General features: G+C 48.4%; 3 protein-coding genes across 15 annotated transcripts in view; 1 reads left to right on the forward strand and 2 right to left on the reverse strand.

Moving 5' to 3' along the window:
• fhip2b (FHF complex subunit HOOK interacting protein 2B) overlaps nt 1–7,422 on the reverse strand; it is a 9,889-nt gene extending 2,467 nt beyond the window's left edge. The window contains exons 1-13 of one of the 5 annotated variants that reach the window (XM_005947765.3): nt 7,404–7,422; nt 5,644–5,722; nt 5,476–5,561; nt 5,316–5,399; nt 4,686–4,790; nt 4,155–4,274; nt 3,919–4,074; nt 3,535–3,728; nt 3,334–3,445; nt 770–846; nt 531–684; nt 286–446; nt 100–210 (exon numbers count right to left, since the gene is read on the reverse strand). In XM_005947765.3, the coding sequence (XP_005947827.2) occupies nt 100–210; nt 286–446; nt 531–684; nt 770–846; nt 3,334–3,445; nt 3,535–3,728; nt 3,919–4,074; nt 4,155–4,274; nt 4,686–4,790; nt 5,316–5,399; nt 5,476–5,511 (1,310 nt within the window). In that variant the 5' untranslated portion in view covers nt 5,512–5,561; nt 5,644–5,722; nt 7,404–7,422. Of the gene's footprint in view, nt 1–99; nt 211–285; nt 447–530; nt 685–769; nt 847–3,333; nt 3,446–3,534; nt 3,729–3,918; nt 4,075–4,154; nt 4,275–4,685; nt 4,791–4,882; nt 4,999–5,315; nt 5,400–5,475; nt 5,562–5,643; nt 5,723–6,543; nt 6,659–6,775; nt 6,908–7,403 lie in introns of those variants that run through there. The other 4 variants (XM_005947764.3, XM_005947766.3, XM_014329369.2 and 1 more) reach the window with 4 other exon arrangements.
• A 19-nt stretch (nt 7,423–7,441) lies between these two features.
• On the forward strand, nt 7,442–16,519 carry LOC102291935 (gelsolin). 9 transcript variants are annotated; one of them, XM_014329359.2, is made up of 20 exons: nt 7,442–7,558; nt 7,637–7,708; nt 8,430–8,630; nt 8,824–8,978; nt 10,259–10,423; nt 10,487–10,546; nt 10,628–10,717; nt 10,925–11,014; nt 11,110–11,242; nt 11,427–11,515; nt 11,614–11,742; nt 11,812–11,898; nt 14,232–14,365; nt 14,476–14,566; nt 14,649–14,819; nt 15,107–15,281; nt 15,354–15,475; nt 15,911–15,988; nt 16,067–16,127; nt 16,295–16,519. In XM_014329359.2, exons 3-20 carry the CDS (start codon nt 8,438–8,440, stop codon nt 16,456–16,458), a joined length of 2,187 nt encoding a protein of 728 aa, XP_014184845.1. In that variant the 5' UTR covers nt 7,442–7,558; nt 7,637–7,708; nt 8,430–8,437; the 3' UTR covers nt 16,459–16,519. The 9 variants fall into 9 exon arrangements, 8 of the variants coding, with proteins under 8 accessions (XP_014184845.1, XP_042070199.1, XP_014184848.1 ...); XM_042214265.1 differs by having other exon boundaries at nt 7,637–8,630; XM_014329362.2 differs by lacking the exon at nt 7,637–7,708 and having other exon boundaries at nt 7,476–7,558.
• Nucleotides 16,520–16,550: 31 nt separating this feature from the next.
• dab2ipa (DAB2 interacting protein a) overlaps nt 16,551–18,111 on the reverse strand; it is a 41,392-nt gene continuing 39,831 nt past the window's right edge. Inside the window, exons 22-23 of the mRNA XM_005947763.3 lie at nt 17,911–17,998; nt 16,551–17,473 (exon numbers count right to left, since the gene is read on the reverse strand). Coding sequence (XP_005947825.1) covers nt 17,303–17,473; nt 17,911–17,998 — 259 coding nt within the window. The 3' untranslated portion in view covers nt 16,551–17,302. The remainder of the gene's footprint in view (nt 17,474–17,910; nt 17,999–18,111) is intronic.

Genomic DNA, 18,111 nt, shown 5'->3' on the forward strand with positions numbered 1-18,111 from the left:
CACACACACACACACACACACACACACACACACACACACACGTTTTGTTCCTCGGGTTAACTCGTTACTCTCTGTGCGGCGCAGCTTCAGGTGCGTTACCTGTTGATGACATCATCAGCTGTCTGGGGTCCGGGTGGAGGAGGCGGAGGGGGGTGGGGACTGTCTGAGAAGGTCAGGCTGTCGGAAAAGAAGGGGTCGTCCTCTGGGTCTCTGACACACAGGAAACGCATCATCAGCCGCGGACAGCTAAGACACAGGCCAACCTGCCACACATGAAGCACCTACTCGCTGTCCTCGCCACTCTCCGTCTGCCGCTCCTCCTGTGCCGAGGCAGGTGGACTCAGGTAATTCTGAGTGTGCAGGAAACTCAGCACCAGCACGTCCAACACGTCCCTGTGAGGCTTCTGGAGCAGCTCCTCCACCAGACAGAGCGACACCATGCTGATCTGAGGACACACAGTCGTTTCTATGCTTCCCGTCTCTGCACTCTAGCTAGCTGCAGGTGTCAGCTCGAGTGGGCGTGCTCTCACCTGGTCAGAGATGTGGTCGCAGCGGCGCAGCAGCGGCTGAGCGGCGTCGCTCCGCAGCAGGAAGTGGACGAGCTGATCCAGCAGAGATGAGGACTGGACGAGCCTGACAGTGGCACAGAGGACGGAGGTGGAGCCCAGCACCACCTGCTCACACCTAAACACACACAAACACACACCTAAGATCTGATAGGACCCCCACTTCCTGTGAGGAGGATGACGATGGATGATGAAGGACTCACGTGTCCAACAGCTGAGGCTGAAGAAGCTCCACCAACCAGAGCTGATGAACACACACAGCCAACTTCACTGACAACACCTGCAGACACACACACACACACACACACACACACAGTGAGGTGTGAGTGGAGATTAGATGGTTTTGTTAGCATTAGCGATAGCCTAGCAGCAGTGTTAGCATTAGCACTATCAAATGTATCTTGATGCAATCACCCAGGCACGGAAACGAGTTGGTTCTGTTCATCTGGCAACAACGTAGCAACAACCACTGATTGATGATCACACACACACACACACACACACACACACACACACACACACACACACACACACACACACACACACACACAACTGTTTATGCTAATGATCATAAACTGAGCTCACAGCCCGCTGTTCACCAGTGCTGCTCGTGTCAGCTATTGTGCAGATGTCCTGCTTACGAGGTTGGAGACCTGCAGTCAGCTGATGATGAAACCTTTTCTACGTCCAGATGAACAGAAGCAGCCTTTGGGAACCATCAGCTGTACTACAGCGCTGAGGATCATGACATCATCAGCTCGACGCATCATGGGACCGTGGTTAACACGAGCTGGCGATGGAGCAGACGCAGGTAGAAGCTGTGTTTACTGTGAAAGTTAAATCGAGGACATTGCCCAATATGTGCAAATAAAGAATAGTAAGTCACCCCATCTTCACTGTACACGAGGCATCCCTCAGTTCAAGTCTAGGCCCCTGGTTATGTTCACCCTATGTAAATGACTTGCTCAGTGTGTGCAAAAATGTAGACACAATTATTTATAAGATAAGATAGAACTTTATTAATCCCTTATGCTGATGATACGGTAATTGTTACACAAGCCAAACTGCTGATGATGCAGCCCATCAGCTTTCATTGGCATTACATGATTTACAAAAATGGCGGAATGACTCATGTCTGTGTCTTAATGTTAAAAAGACCGTATCAGTGATCTTTAGTAAAACTATAACAACCATGGCTGCAGTGAAAGTTCGCTTGGGTGCACAAGAACTAATTATTGTTGAGGAATTTAAGTATTTGGGAGTGCTGCTAGACTCAAAATGATCCTTTTAAAGAACACAAACAACGTAGTGAAAACTGTAAATGTTAACATACAGAACTTTAGACATATCCGCACATCATTAACAGACACAGCAGCGACTACATTGCTGCACTCTATGACACTGGCTCATATTGAATTTATATAGAGAGAGAGATAGATATATTGAATCATATTGGTAATTTACAAAGTTATACATGGTCTGGCGCCTCCACCAATGAGTGATTTTATTAAACAAAAGTCTAGCAGTGTTGCCTCGACTGACCCGAGCCACTGTGAGAGGGGATTGTGAATCTGCATTTAGACCTTTTCACAGATGCTCTGTCATATCAGGGAGTGAGCTTCTGGAATAGTCTTCCTTTGCTAGCGAGGGAAAGTTTCCCTCTCTGTAAGAGTCACTTAAAGGGCGGCTGAGGGACACAATAACATGTGATCATGGTTAGTAATCATGCTTCATATTGGACGTGAAAAAGAGTTAAGTGTATTACAAAAAGGGAAACAACTATTAGTGTAATGTGTGAGTGCAATATCAGCACAGTCAGGGCATGTGCAACACTGTGCAATATAACTGATGTGTTTCCGTTCTCTATACTGTCCTCTGTTGTGCATTCTTGTTGTCATTGTTTGTTCTAATATGATGTGATCACTTTTTTTGTCCTTGTCACATGACCACTAAAAAGTGTCTCTGTATGTTTTTCCTAATGTGTGTGTAACAGCAGCCTGCCAGAGGGTCTGCAGATGGAAATAAGCCCAAGGCTGCAATCTGGCATAATTACATTTGTTAGAATGTTCATTAAAAAAAACAGCGGGCTGCTGTAGCAGCGCGGTGTGAGCGGACTATCAGCTGGACAGAGGACGTCTCAAAGGACGTGCTGACGGTGCAGGTGAGCTCGCGAACATTTAGCTGTTTACAGCCTTTGACACACGGCGAGGACAACACGGAGAAAGAGCCTGCAGACTGGAAGCATCCTTTGGTCACATGACACTAAAGCTTTCTTCCCACAGACAGTGAGCTGTGTAATGTGAGGCTACAACCCAAAGACCGGCCTCTTCCACAGTCAGCTCACAGCGAGTCCACAGCGAGGCCACGGTCGGCCCACAGCGAGCCCACGGTCACGGTCCCTGCCAGGAGAGCGTCACACCTGGAGGACCTGAGACGGTCCAAAGATTGCTCAGGTCATGAGTGTGAGCAGCACGGCGAGTCGTTCGCACCCTGGATGCTGCAGGAGAAATTCATCGCTCTGTTTAGCGGCACGCAGGAAAAACTGAAGAGCTCGTCACAGTCGCACACACCCGAGTGTGAGCTTGAACCTGTTGGATGTGCGCACCTTTGCAGGAGCTCATTTAGACGAGTCTTCTTCCGTATCACCTGTTGGTTTCTCTGTTTACATTTTGCGTGGACAGCATGGCAGCAGCTACCCACAAAGCACTGGCATCCCTGAGCATTATTAGCATTACTAGCAGCTGTGTACCTGTCATGGTAGTATTACCTGTGGTGCCTGTCTCATCAGGTGATCCAGGAAGTCCAGCCAGCAGAAGAAATTGATCATGTGACCCACAGACTGTGAGCTGGGGTCAGTGCTGAGGTGAGAGAACTGAGAGCTGAGGGGAAGAGGAAATGCTGCAGTACACCAGTCTGCAGTACTGCATCGTGCACTACTGTGTGTGTGTGTGCGCGTGTGTGTTCTTACCTCCAGGGCGTGTGAGGCCAGCTCTGCAGCTCTGCAGCGTCCTCCATAGGCAGCAGGGAGTAGAGGTCCTGCAGCCTCACAGCCAGCAGCTCTCCCAGCTGGGTGTGAGTGCTCAGCAGCTCCCCTGAGAACCCAGCCTGCAGCCCGCAGAGCAGCAGGAGGCTCTCGTGGGCCTTCAGACACACTGAGGTGCTCTGTGAAGGGACAGTGATGAAGCGGTCCGTCGTTAGTGCAACACACAGGGTCACTGCCGCCGACTGCGATTGGTCAGAGCTCACAGTGTTGCGTGCTGACATCTCTGCTCGTCAAAACTTTCTGTCCTCTTTCATTTTCCAGTTATTCAGACGGCACCTGAATGCACCGCGAGATGTTCGGGTTACTGACCTGGCTCTTAGTGAGACCCAGCAGGGCCCTCAGCAGACAGCTCTCTGATTGGATGGGGCCGCAGGGCAGCGGAGGATCTGTCCCCCGACTGGATGCCTGCATGCTGCTCTCTGATTGGTCAGAGCTCAGTGTACTGCTTACTGGTTGGTCTGGAAGCTGAAAACAAAGATAACAGTCATGTGATAATGAGCTCACATCACGTGACAGGAAGTGGACCTAAGACCTTCTGAGGTTACCTGTAAGACGTATCTGAGCGTGTGGGGATCCTGCTTCACTCTGGAGCAGACGACCAATAGGAACTGAGCTTCCTCCTTTTCAGTCTGGGAACCAGGAAGCGCACAGAGGCAAATCAGCTTCTATGGGGCGGAGCACATAGTGACATCATCAGCACAGGCAGTGGTAGAGAGAAAGTGAAGAACGGTTAGCTTTATTGGGAAGATTTAAATAAAAATAAGCAGCTTGAGCTTAGCAGCATCAGTGTCCTTAGGTGTCCTCAGGTGTCCAGGCTTCAGGTCTGTCCCCTGCGGGCTGTCCCCCAGGTGGCTGAGAGATAAAACGCTGCCTTGTTTCCTCTGTGCTGTGCTCAGGTGGAGTGTCTCACCTGCCTACGCTCTGACGACCTCACTACACTGTCTGTAACCTAAACTTCCTGCTGTGTGCGTGTCACTGTAAGCCGTGTGAGGACTGACAACACCTGCAGACACACACAGGACTGACAGGCACAGATGAGCCTCTGCAGTGTGCTGTAGATGTTCCACCTGGTTTACCTGCACAGGTCTGTAGACGTTCACCAGCTGCAGCAGAGGCTTCTGCACCTGAGACAGGAGCTTGGAGAAGAAGAGGAGCACCTGCTGGGACATCCCTGGAGGATACTGAGAGAGGACAGAAGAGTTACAGTGTTAGCTCACAGTTCACCGCGTTTCTGCTCTGAAGCTAAAACTGGATTCAGCACAGAGACCCTCACCTGGAGACAGGTGTTCCTACAGACTGTAAACAAACAATGGCTGCTTCGGACTAAAGCTGCAGTCTTTGTAAAGCAGACTATTCTTGCTGTAAAACCTGATCTCTGAGCTCCAAATCAGGACTTCACCAGCTGATGTCACAATGTCTGCTTCCATCGTTCATATACAGTCTGTGGGTTACACAGGAAAGATCCACCAATCAGAGCTGTGAGCTCCTAACGCTACAAGCCATAAAACCTGACCACGCAGCTCAGTCTCAGTGCCAGGTACTAAAACAGGAAGTAAACAGCGAGCTGGTCCTCTAAGATGGGCACGTTAGCCTTTCAGACAGGAAGTGAACTCATCAACCTGAACATTTATGACTGAAGAGCAGGATCATCATCATCATCCTAGCCTGCAGCTTTCACTGTATCAGTGAGTGTGCAGCACCGTTACCTGAGCCTTCCCCAGTGTGCACAGAGTCTCCAACAGCTTGTGCTGCAGCAGGTACTCCATACAGGCTCCTGTGTCCTCCACGGCCTGATCAATACAGACAGGACATTCAATACTCTGATGGATATGCTGATCAATACAGCTCTGAGTCACACTGACGCACCTGCTGCTTCTCCTCGTACACCAGGATGTCCAACATCTGTCTGAGATGCCAGGGGATGTCCGTCTGTCTGACAGGACGACTGTCATCTACACACACACACAGCAGAGGAATTCAATTGGCTGGTTGTATGGCTGTGGTAACAACTAGCTGCAGGTTAAAGAGCCTCACCTGTCGTATCGATATAATAATTGGTGATTGATTTCCAGTGATCGACAAACGAGTCAAACAGCTCCACCGTGGGCTCCCTCTGACAGACAGGTGAGATGTGAGGCGGAGTCAAAATGAGTTTAAGAATACTTAACAGACAGGAAGTCCAAAAAAAGCCACAGAGATGTGGTGTTGTCCCCCATTATGGATGGAGATCTCACAGTCCAGGAAGGCTAACCAAGACCTTGGTGGTGTTCCAGGGTAGGACAGCAAAGCCCTGTGTTCCACTTCTTCCATGTACAAGTTGGACACACTGGGTGAAACTGGGGAACCCATGGCACACCCATGTTTCTACCTGGAGCACCTTGTATGTGAAACATGTGGAATGAAGACACAGTTCCAAGAGCAAACACATGTCAGCTGAGACTGAAGAAGTCACCCGGACAAAACGTTTCTCCCACTGAAACGCTACGTCCAGATGAAGACAAATTTTGAGGGGCATTTCTTTACCTGGATCATTAAGCATGCATCAAGACAGGGAACCAATCAGAGTGCTTCATCAGCCCTGACCTAAACCAGCTGAGTACAGATCCATAAAGCTGATCGGTGCCTTCATGTTCTCTGTACTCACTGGTTGCTTTGCCTTCAAACGGCTTGGTTCCGATCAGAACTTGTTAGCCGATTCAGCCAATTACAAGTGAGCTCCTGTCAGCCCCTCCCACGGCGGCTGACATCACAGCTCTGAGCACAGCAGCTTCTGTTTTGGTTCCAGCAGCTGTAGAACTTCATGTCCTGACCAGGTCACCTGTCTCGATCAGTTCACTAGGTTTATTTATAAAGCTGGTTTTAATTAATTTCAAAAAGCTTTACTGGTATACTCATTAGGTGACAGTGAAGTACAGTAACAGCTGGCACACATACCCGTCTGTCCTGTCTCTACCTGTGCGAGTTCCTGAGCCCTGACACAAACCTATCTCCAGCAGGTAAACACCTGGAGTACTCTGAAGCTAGCGTTAGCACCTGTTAGCTTCTGTGTTTACGTTTCGGTGACAGCAGATTGGTCAGGGTCAGCAGTGACAAACAGCTCACCCGAGTGACTAACTTTGTCCAACTTTTCACGGAGCTAACAGCAGCTAACTAACTGCTAACTCACCGTCTCCAGCGCGTGCAGCAGCATGCTCGTGAACCTGCCGAACGTCTCCATTTTCCCGCCTAAACCGAGCGACCCCAGCCGACCGTCAACCCGATTATCCCTGTTTATTCCCGGTTTTCTGCGACATGTCGACCAGCTGTGCTAACAGCTGAGCGCTCGTGTCAAACGGAAACCTCCACGTAAACACATCCGATCGGAACTTTCACAATAAGACAAGGCCGTCAACGTAACGTATGCTGAGATTTCAGAATAAGCGCTTCAATAATAGTTAAAAACAATCAATTCGAGAGTTTTCGGCTTTAATTAGTTTTAGTAATCAAATTAATTCTAAAAAGTTCAGCATTAAAGTCAGTGTTAGAAAGCATGATGACCTGCCTCTATCAGTCAGACAGTCTGACGTGAACTTTCAGTTAAATACGAAATTTTAAGGAATCACTGATTATTGTGTGAACCGCAGCATCGTAAATAAAATATGTTTAGTTATAAATAAAGTTTTTGAGTAGTTTGAATTCCGATTTCGTCACAGGTCACGTGTGGATCAACCAGAGACGCGCTTCTAATGCATTCTGTTCATTTCTGTATGAAAACATGTAGAAATATGCAGAAGACTAAAACAAACTAATTGCACCTGGAGCCGCACGGACAGCATCAGAGGGACGCTCAGCTGGTCTGAGCATTTGCATCGTCACAGGTGAGGTGAGGGAGGGGCTTCCTAGGTAAAAGGCGCTGCAGCCCCGCCCTCTTCTGTCAGAGACTCAAGTGGAGCTCAGTGAGAACGTCCAGGTGAGTTCCTCTGTTTCAGGTGAGTTTCTGTGACATCATTTCGAGCCTGTCATCAAGGTGATGTTTGTTTTTCCGCAGAAGCTCTTCATCCTCCTCGTCATCCTCATCTTTCCTTTCCACAGTCAGTCTTGCTTCTCAGTAACTGCTCAGGTGTGTTTCCTCTGTGTTACCTGTGATCAGTGAGGAGGCATTCGCTGTCTGTCGGGTTTTCCTCTTCCTGCTTTTAAACTTCTTGATTTCAAATGTTTAAATATAGAAAACCTTCACTTACTGTTTCTGTGAATGCCACAGAGGTGAGACACACACACACACACACACACACACACCCCATGCTAAAACATGCATGTCAAAACCAACTGTGTGTGTTGATGCAACCTGAACAGGTTGAAACTTGATAGATGTTTTCATACAGCCTCAGGGTTGGATGACCTGTGAGCTGTCAGGTGTGTTAGCTCATGTTTGCAGGTGTGTCAGAATTGGCACAGGTGTGTGTTTGTGTGTGTGTCAACCTCACCCTGTGAAAAAGGAAGTGCACACAATGAACCAGCTACTGCAAGAGGAACACAACGCTGTTAATACGACACACACACACACACACCTGTGCTATGGGAGCTGCTGTGAAATTCCTCATCCAACAGCTCTGAGCTTTACGTGTGTTTTCGATTTTGATTGGGCTACAGCACACACCTGTTTGTTGTCCTGTGACTGATTTTAATGTTTTCATGACTTAGGGGCTTAGCCAGAGTAAGTAAATCTGATATTGTGGGTGGGGATTACATACACTCCACTGGTTAATGCTTCTGCCACGCCCCTTTCAGTGAAACATTTTCAGGTTGGACTGTTTTCTTTTCTGTGGCTCCGCCCCTTGTAGGTGACATCATGGTATCCCATTCAGAGTTTGAGCGTGCAGGGAAGGAAGCGGGGCTTCAGGTGTGGCGGGTGGAGAACATGGAGCTGGTTCCTGTTCCTGAGAGCCTGTATGGCCGGTTCTACATCGGCGATGCGTACCTGATCCTGAAGAGCACGAGCAACCGCAGCGGTGCCTTGCAGTACGACCTGCACTACTGGCAGGGTACTGCAGTATTTCACGTACTGATACTACTGCCACTAATACTGCTGGAGAACATGTCGTAGTGCCAGTCGAAATAAATGCAAACGGGAAGTGGTGTAGCACTGTGACTCGTGATAGTGCAGTGCTTGGTGGTGTTGGTGGTGGTTGCAGCTGACCAGCTGTTCTGCTCTCTGATTGGCCGACTGTCTCACAGGTTCAGCGTGTTCTCAGGATGAGAGCGGAGCAGCGGCTATTCTCACTGTTCAGATGGACGACTTCCTGCAGGGGGCGCCGGTCCAGTACCGCGAAGTACAGGGCTACGAGTCTAGTACCTTCACCGGGTACTTCAAATCTGGTCTCACATACATGGTAACTACAACACAAGTAAATGGTAAATGGCCTGTATTTATATAGCGCTTTACTAGTCCCTAAGGACCCCAAAGTGCTTTACATATCCAGTCATCCACCCATTCACGCACACATTCACACACTGGTGATGGCAGCTACATTGTAGCCACAGCCACCCTGGGGCGCACTGACAGAGGCGAGGCTGCCGGACACTGGCGCCACAAGTACTACTATTACTACTAGGGGTGCAACGATATTCGCATCGATATTGAACCGTTCAATACAGTGCTTTCAGTTCGGTACGCATATGTATCGAACAATACAAAATTTTTAATTTATTTGATCAACTTTTCTTCTGACGATGCTGTCTGTGTTGAGCGCTCAGTGGATCTGCGCTCGACAGTGCAGCCTAGGCGGAGTAGTCGAACGCAGATTCACTGAGCGCAGGGCAAGCTAGCGAGACAGAAGTTAAGCTCTCCTTGCAACATGGCAAATTGAACCTCCCCCACCCTCATTCAGATCTGGCGTTTGGAATTATTTTGGTTTTCATGTGACGTATGACCCTGAAGGTAAGCGCGTCATGGACTAAAGTAAAACAGTATGTTGGATGTGCCACGCAATGCTCAATTACATGGGTGGGAACTAGTGTGTTAGCGCAGTTAGCTCGTTAACGTGTTGGCCGTCCAGCCCCATGCACGGGGCGATCCGCGGTAGCTCGTTAACGGAGATTTGCCGTGTTGTGGCGTTAACGTCATTTCAGATTAACGCTGACAGCACTAGTGGGAACACAACGAATATGACTGCACATTTACTCCGACATCATCCTAGTGCAAAGACAAGTGGAAGCAGACAAAAACAACAAGCAGCATGCTACAAACTTTACCCGAGTCATTTAGACAGCCGTTAGCACAGGATTCTCCTTATGGGGACCTGATATGTTTAATATGCTGCTGAGAATATAGCCCAGAAGAAGCGTATAGTAGAGCTTTTATTTTGAAAGAGCCATTTCTCTGTAATAAACTCTCTTTTCCAAAGATGAGTGATTTCTCATCAGATAGATTTATTTATTTTATTACTTTGTTGTTTCAGCAACATTAAATTTAAAAACTGTACTTTTGAGTTAAAATATATATTTATAATTTTAATAAATGACAAATTAAAAAGGCATGAACATTTTTTTGTATCGAACCGTGAATTTTGTGTATCGTTGCACCCCTAATTACTATGTGTACTTACGCTGATTCTGTGCTCATTAATGAGGTCATTCTAAATGACATCACTTCCTGCCTGTCTGGATACAGAAAGGGGGCGTGGCCTCAGGGTTCAAGCACGTGGTGACCAGTGATGTTGGTGATGTTAAGCGACTGCTGCATGTCAGAGGTCGGCGCGCTGTCAGGGCGACGGAGGTTCCTGTCAGTTGGGACAGCTTCAACCAGTCAGATAGCTTCATTCTGGACCTGGGACAGGTGAGGCAGGGGCGGGACAGGTGAGAGAGGGTGGAACAGCTGTAAACCTGTTTTTCTCTACAGGAAATTATTCAGTGGTCTGGTTCCCACAGCAACCACTTTGAGAAGCTGAAGGCAACCATGGTGAGTACTGACATCACCTAATTACGTCATCATTTTATGATGTCACAAAGCAGAATACCTGATTAATTAAATATTCGACAGGTGTCTAAGGGTATCCGTGACAATGAGAGGTGCGGGCGGGCTGAGCTCCAGGTCTGCGATGAAGGGGCGGAGCCAGAGAAGATGGTAGAGGTATGCAAATCGTGTGTAATGATTTCATCACAGACTCCTTAGCAGTACAGAAACGCACCACAGCTCAGTTCCTCTGGCGTCCAGCAGAAGCGGCAGTGAGGCACAATAGGCACATTTACAGCCTGATACAGAAACTGTTCTGCTGTTTAAGCTGCAGTGCATGATGGGACGTTCAGCTGACCTTTCACTGCTCTCTGTTGTGTTCAGGTTCTCGGGGAGAAGCCGGAGCTTTCCGAGTCTCAGGCTGACGACACCGAGACAGATGCCTCCAACAGGAAAGCGGCTCGTCTCTACAAGGTAACAAACTCTGGTGTTTCTCACCTGGATCGTCATCCAATCAGCTCTCCGTGGCTGCCCATGATGTCTGAAGATTTACACGTGACTCGTCTCAGGTGTCGAATGCAGGCGGAGACCTGGAGGTCACTGTGGTGGCCGAGGAGAGCCCGTTCTCCCAGAATACTTTGGTGTCCAGCGAGTGTTTCATTCTTGACAACGGAGCCAACGGACACATCTTCATCTGGAAAGGTGAGCACAACAGGTGTGAAACCAGCAAGACCCATCTGACAGGCCGGGAACTGGTCATGGAGAGGGAGCACTCGTTTTTCCACCTGTGAATAAACTGAACGTCCAGAGGTCGCCTGTCTGGATGAGCCTGAACAGAATGTAACACCTGCTGGTCCAAATTAACGGCGTGCGTGCGTGTATGCAGGTAAAGATGCAAACTCGGAGGAGCGTCACGCTGTCCTGAACACCGCAGAGTCGTTCATCTCAAAGATGAACTACCCCAGTTTCACACGGGTAGAGACACACACACACTTACAGTCTCACCTGAGATGAGCTGCATCAGGAAACAGGTGATCCGATTTTCCTGTCCTACCTGTGTTCCCGCCCCCCAGGTCCAGGTCCTTCCTGAGCACGGGGAGGGGCCGCTCTTCAAACAGTTCTTTAAGGACTGGAGGGGCCCCAGTGACACGGTCGGCATGGGAACCACCTACGTGTCCAATAAGATTGCAAAGATGGAAAAGGTAAGCCAATCAGCTTCCAGGACTAAACTGTGCCGAGCCAGACCAAAGCTGACTCCTGTGATTGGACAGGTGCCGTTTGATGCATCTACGCTCCACCAATCAGAAGGCATGGCGGCGCAGTATGGCATGGTCGACTGCGGGGACGGAGAAAAACAGGTGAGAACACCTGAATGTCGGCAGCTCAGGTACACTGTCACCTGACAAGCATGATGTTACTCAGGGCAGGTTTTCAGCCCTGAGTAACATCTGCAGGTTTCAGCTCAACAACGACAAGCTGAGAGGCTCCTGACTGACGAAACCCGGGGCAGTAAAGCTCCAGCGTGTGACTGACCTCACTGTAAGGCTGGCTCACCTGCAGCTGACCGATCCACCCGCCCACCTTTGTCACCTGTGTGTGCAGGCACACGTCGCTGCTGCAGAAGAAAGGACTCTCAGAAAATCGGCGACCATCTACCGCTTCATAACGCCTTTCTGACTCTTCGCTGTGTTCTGTTTGTATTTAATTGAGCTGATATCGGGGAGAAGCAAAGACCACCTCGTAAAGCATAACATGTGATGTCGCAGAGCTCTGTGTGTGCTGAGCAATGATGCATGAGCAGGCTTTTGGTGCTCTTTCTCTGTGCACTGACGCTGAACAAGCAGAAACCTGTAACGTGCCCTGCTCACCAGCACAGTTTGAAGTACCCGAAAGGCTGGTTCTGCTCAGCTGGACGTTTTCAGTGGGAGAAAATAATCCTCACCCTCCCCCTCCTCCTCCTTCAGTGTCAGCTGACTGCAGGTTTCAACATTATAAACGGGACATCTGCACAATGACTGAAACTAGCACCAATGACTAACAATGGTGAGGTCAGTTTATGATCATTAAAGGGTGCATTTTTTAAGGGCCTACCAGGTGTTAATGTGCAGACTGTCATGACCACTGATCACAGACAGTAAGGTAGAAACCTGCAGAGTCACCTGATGATGATGATGATGATGATGATGATGAAACGTTTCTCGCACTGAAAACGTCCAGATGAGCAGAACCAGCCTGTTTCCTTACCTGGATGACTGAGCGCCCATCAACAGGGTTTGAAGTACAGTACAAAGTAACTGTCACGCCTCCCTGACAGCCACATTATGACAGAACTAGCACTAATATTACTGAAGAACAAACGTATCAGGCTGTAAACATGCAGGATTGAGCCAAAGCGATGATCACCCATTACCAGCAGCTACCATCATTGGTTGTTTCATTCATTTAAATATCCTCCACCAAATCTGTGCACTGAAAGGTGAAACAAATGCATGTGAAACTGTCCACACACAGTTGTGCCTCTTTTGGTGGTTTTCCCCTCACACTGGTCGACCTTCAGATTGTGTCACAGCAGGTTTTCTTTCAAGCTGGAGAGATATGATCCAAAGTGCACATTTCACATAGCGAGACCTCATTTGCAAATTTCAAATGTCATAAAACCTCAAAGATGACGAAGATTGCAGATGATGCGTTCACCTGTAGTGTCTCCTGTTTTGTAACTGAGAGGTTTCTGTGAAAATATGGCACTTGTGACGTTCACACAGCTTCACAGCGAAGTGCCTTGAGGGCACTATTTGGAAAAAACTGAACCGAATGGAAATGTGGCCATTTTTCTTCCTCCAGTCGTACTCGTACTCCAGCAGACTAACCGAGCTGAAAGCTTGAACGCCACATCATCCCTCCTCTGATGGAAAACAGTCTCCATTGGTGCCAGGAGAGTTAGCAGCTGTGTTCACAGGTGTGCTGATAAAACATTTGCATGTAAGTCAGACACACTAGATTATCACCCGGCTGCACTCATTACTGTCTACACCAGGGGTGTCAAACTCAAATACACAGTGGGCCAAAATTCAAAACTGGAACCAAGTCGCGGGCTAATGTTAATATTTATTGAAATATATTTGTTCCTCCAGATATAAGAATGAATCTTATGGACTCAAACACGTTTTGCTGAAAAACTGAATATGGAACAAGCAAAGCTTAATACTAAAATATATAGATAAGCTGTGTAATACCAGTAGGCCAGCTCTAATAGTAATTTGGTATGGTTTCGCGGGCAAAATTTTGCCCGCGGGCCAGAGTTTGACACCTGTGATCTACACAGAAAGGACTCAGGACCTTCCTGTCACTGAGCAGGACGAAGCCAAAACATAAGAGTTCGTCACACGCAGCAAAAACAGGCTGGTGTCAGCCTTGGTCACATGAAGCACTCTGATTGGCTTGTTAAATTTTGAATGTTCATGTGTAACAGAGGCAGGTTACACGTGCCTCTGTTTGGATTGGACATGTGTTTCTCAGGATCTCGATACAAACTCAAACATGTAAGTCAGTGACTTCACTTACACAAGGTGATATTTTAATTGTTTTCCAGCTTTTGGGTTTTTGATTTTAAAAAGCAATCTCCTTTTGAAAGCTGTGACGTCCGTGGCCGCAGAGCCGCCAGGCTTTACAAACAAGTCCGTCTCTGTCGTAGATTTGGAGGGTCGAAGGCTCAGAGAAGGTTCCCGTGGACTCGGCGTCCTACGGTCAGTTCTATGGAGGAGACAGTTATATCATCCTGTATCGCTACCAGCACAGCGACCGAAGCGGTCAGATCATCTACATGTGGTGAGGCGCTGCATGCGTGCTGGGATCCTCGGTCATGTCTCTCCACAGCAGGGTGCCATCTAGTGCTGGAAAACTTGCTTCTAATGTAGATGTTTTTATTCCCTCTATAGGCAGGGAGCGGAGTCTACCCAGGACGAGGTTGCGGCATCGGCCTTCTTGGCTGTTGAGGTGGATGATGAGCTGGAAGGAAGTGCTGTCCAGGTAAACCAGCTGGGAACGCTGAGCCCAGTCTGTTAACCCAACCCTCTGAGCAGGAAAGGCTCTTACTCTTACCTGTGTGCAGGTGCGGGTCATTCAAGGAAAAGAGCCCGCCCACCTCATGAGTCTGTTTGGTGACAAACCACTGGTGGTGTACAAGGGCGGGACTTCTAGAGAGAACGGCCAATCGGAAGCTGCAGACACTCGCCTGTTCCAGATAAGAGCCAATCCAGCAGGAAACACCAGAACTGTGGAGGTGAGGCGAGAACTGGAGCCCAGTGAAGACGGGTTTTTTCCTTTTAGAGTTTTAGTCCAGAAAATCAAAGTTCCTTTGGTTCAAAGAACGTCCCAGACTTCTGGTTGATAGACTTTGAGTCCAGAGAACTCTGAGGGCTCAGCATTTGAGTCCAGAACTTTAGTTTTAGCTCAGGAATATTTTGGTCCAAAAGGTTTTGGTTCAGATCTTCACGCCTTGCGACTGTCACGTCGTCTGAGCCTGCATTGGTTAGTCCAGGTGGAGCCTGACTCCTCTGCTCTTGTCAGGTGGAGCCGTCCTCCTCCCGTCTGAACTCCAACGATGTTTTCCTCCTGGTTTTGCCCTCTGGATCCTGGATGTGGAAAGGCAGTAGAAGCAACCCAGACGAACTGAAGGGAGCCGAGCAGCTGGCTGAGATCCTGCATGTGACCCCCACCCTTCTGGACGAGGGGGAGGAGCAAGGTGGGGAGGACAGGTGAAATATTTACCAATGTGCACATACTAGAACCATAAACTGACCATCCGCGGTTACAGATGGATTCTGGGATACACTGGGGGGGCAGCAGGACTACTGTCGGTCTGCTCGGCTGAAGAACCAGATGGAAGCTCATCCTCCCCGGCTGTTTGCCTGCTCCAACAAGACTGGAAATTTCAAGGTCTGTCAGCTCGTCACCAGATTGGTTCTCCAGGAGCAAGGCCAACGTCACCATCATCGTTTACTACAAAGTTCTAGCAAAGCCAGTTTCATTTATACAAGATTAATCGGTCAACAATCAGCTCGATAGTTTCAGTTTCCACCGGAAGCTGAAACTAACTTCTAAATCCAGAGACACCTGGAGGCTAGACTTTATTATATCCTCTTTCAATTCAGTTTTAATTACAGTGCACAAAATCACAACAATAGTCGCCTAAATACACTTTAGACTGTAAAGTAAAGACAATAAAACAGAAAAGCAGAGGGCCGGCCGTCTGCTGTCACTGGCTGGGGGTGAGGGGAGGAGTGCGGGACAAAGACGCGCTGTGGAAGAGGCTGAATGTTGGTGACCAGGCTCGGTGCTAAACAAATCTTCACAGGTGAATCTGTGTTTCAGGTAGATGAAGTTCCAGGTGAGCTGACGCAGGATGATCTCGCTCCTGATGATGTCATGATCTTGGATACCTGGGACCAGGTGGGCGTCTCCTTCTGTTCATACAGTTAAAGATGTCTGCATCTCTTCGGTGTCCTCACGTCCTGCGTCCTGCTGCAGGTGTTCGTTTGGATTGGAAACGAAGCTCAGGAGGAGGAGAAGACTCGGGCGGTGACATCAGGTGAGACCGACAGGAGGCTAAAGTGGGCGTTACCTGGCAGTGTGTCCGATGTCCTCTGCTCTGAACTCGTCTAATATCTCGAAGGATCGGTTCAGTTGTAATTTAAAGTCTAAACTCGTAACTTTTGAGGCGTTTGAAATAAAAAAAAAAAAAATTTTTCCCTGCAGCTGAGCGCTACATCGAGAGTGACCCAGCCAATCGTGACCCTCGAACCCCCATTGTGACGGTGAAGCAGGGATTCGAACCGCCAACCTTCACCGGCTGGTTTCTGGGCTGGGAGTACGAATACTGGTCCATTAGCCCACTCCAGCGCTATCTCCAGGCCCTGTGACCTCACTTCCTGTTTACCATTGACCTTTGAGCTGTCTGCATGAATAAAAGCTTTTTATCGACATGCACGTCTCTGTGTGTGATGAGCAGGTAGACGGTGTATTAGTTTATTGGAGCGTCTCTATAAGTACCAACGTGGATAAATAACAATAAGAGGAAACATAAACACGGAGACAGAAGCCACAGTGAGCACAGCAGAGACAGTCTGAGAGAGTCTGAGTGTGCACGTGTTCACAAACTATTCATCACAATTTAAAGTTTGGACCGCTTTACAATAAAATCTGGTGTTTACATTAAAATCAGAATTCTCTGAAACAACAAACTAGCATCTCTAACTCTCCCACGCCTCGCCCATGTGACCAAAATATTCAAAGCTATGGAAGCCCTGAGGGGCCAACACAATCACTTGGAGTTGTGGTGCTGCTTCTAGTCTTTGTGCTAAGCTAGGCTAACCGGGATGAGGAAGTTTCCGTGAGGCAGCTCGGACACAAAGGTCGGACTGTTCCTTTAAAATACAATCGAAAGTCAAAGCGTCTAAAACAATAAATATGTTCCTCCAGCCTGGAGCCACGTACAGGCTGGAGGGGTTGCTTCATGTCTTGTCATAAAATGTCCATTTTGGTTTCGGGACCGTTTTTCTGATTTGTAACAGGAAGTACCAAAACGTAAACGGGATATGATGTCATACTCTAACTAGTTCAAAGAGAAAACGTGCAAAACAAAAACAGGAAATGAGTTGGATTAAGGTCAGAGGTTCATCTGTAAAAGTCTATGGGTTAGCCCCGCCTCTATGGGCCTCGTAAGGCTAAGCACCTCCCTCTCCTTGCAGTACAGCCAGTTAGAGCTCAGCAGTTGCCAGAGTTGCGGAACTCTCCGTTCTCGGTGATCTGCAGCGATGACGTGTTGCTCGGAGACAGGCCGTTCCTCTGTGATGTCACGGCATAACGCTCCTTCAGCTGAGTTAGAGCCGCCATCAGACGAGTGTTCGCTGCGTCAAGACTCGCAATCCTCTTCTCCTGAGAGTCAGACAGGTGAGACGGGCAGGAGAGACAGTAAGCTCAGAACAAACCTGCAGGTCCACTTATGTCCACCTGGGATCTTTAGTCAGCTGTCACAGGGAGGCGGGATTTTACATTTGTTCCTGTTTGTGCTGCTAATACGCTTTAAATATGAAGAACATTAAATGTTTTTCACTAACATATTTCACCTAATTATGATGTCGTACACATAAAATGGTTTTACAGACATGCATCAAAACTCAGCTATGCTAGCTACTGTTAGCTTCATTCCGGGATGGAGAACAGCTCGAGACGTCTTTTAAGACGCCATAATGACGCTGGAGTAGCTTATGAGCACTTCCACCTGTTTCCACCATCACTGGGCAAAATATGGTCACTTCTACAGTCGTAAACTCTGAGGCTTCAAATACAGATTTCAGGTGATGGAGACGTACCTGTGCCTCTATAATCTTCTGCTTCGAGTCAACCACAGCCTGCATGTCAGAGTGATCCTTCTTTAACTCTTCCTCCACCGCCATCAACCTGCAGATGATCAGACAGACAGGTGATCAGACAGACAGAGAGACAGGCAAAAGGACGGTCAGACAGACAGACAGGTAATCAGACAGACAGACAAACAGAGACAGACAGACAGA

The sequence above is a fragment of the Haplochromis burtoni genome, unplaced genomic scaffold (genome assembly GCF_018398535.1).
Source record: "Haplochromis burtoni strain Fernald_Lab_line unplaced genomic scaffold, NCSU_Asbu1 Contig_541, whole genome shotgun sequence".
Lineage (NCBI taxonomy): Eukaryota > Metazoa > Chordata > Actinopteri > Cichliformes > Cichlidae > Haplochromis > Haplochromis burtoni.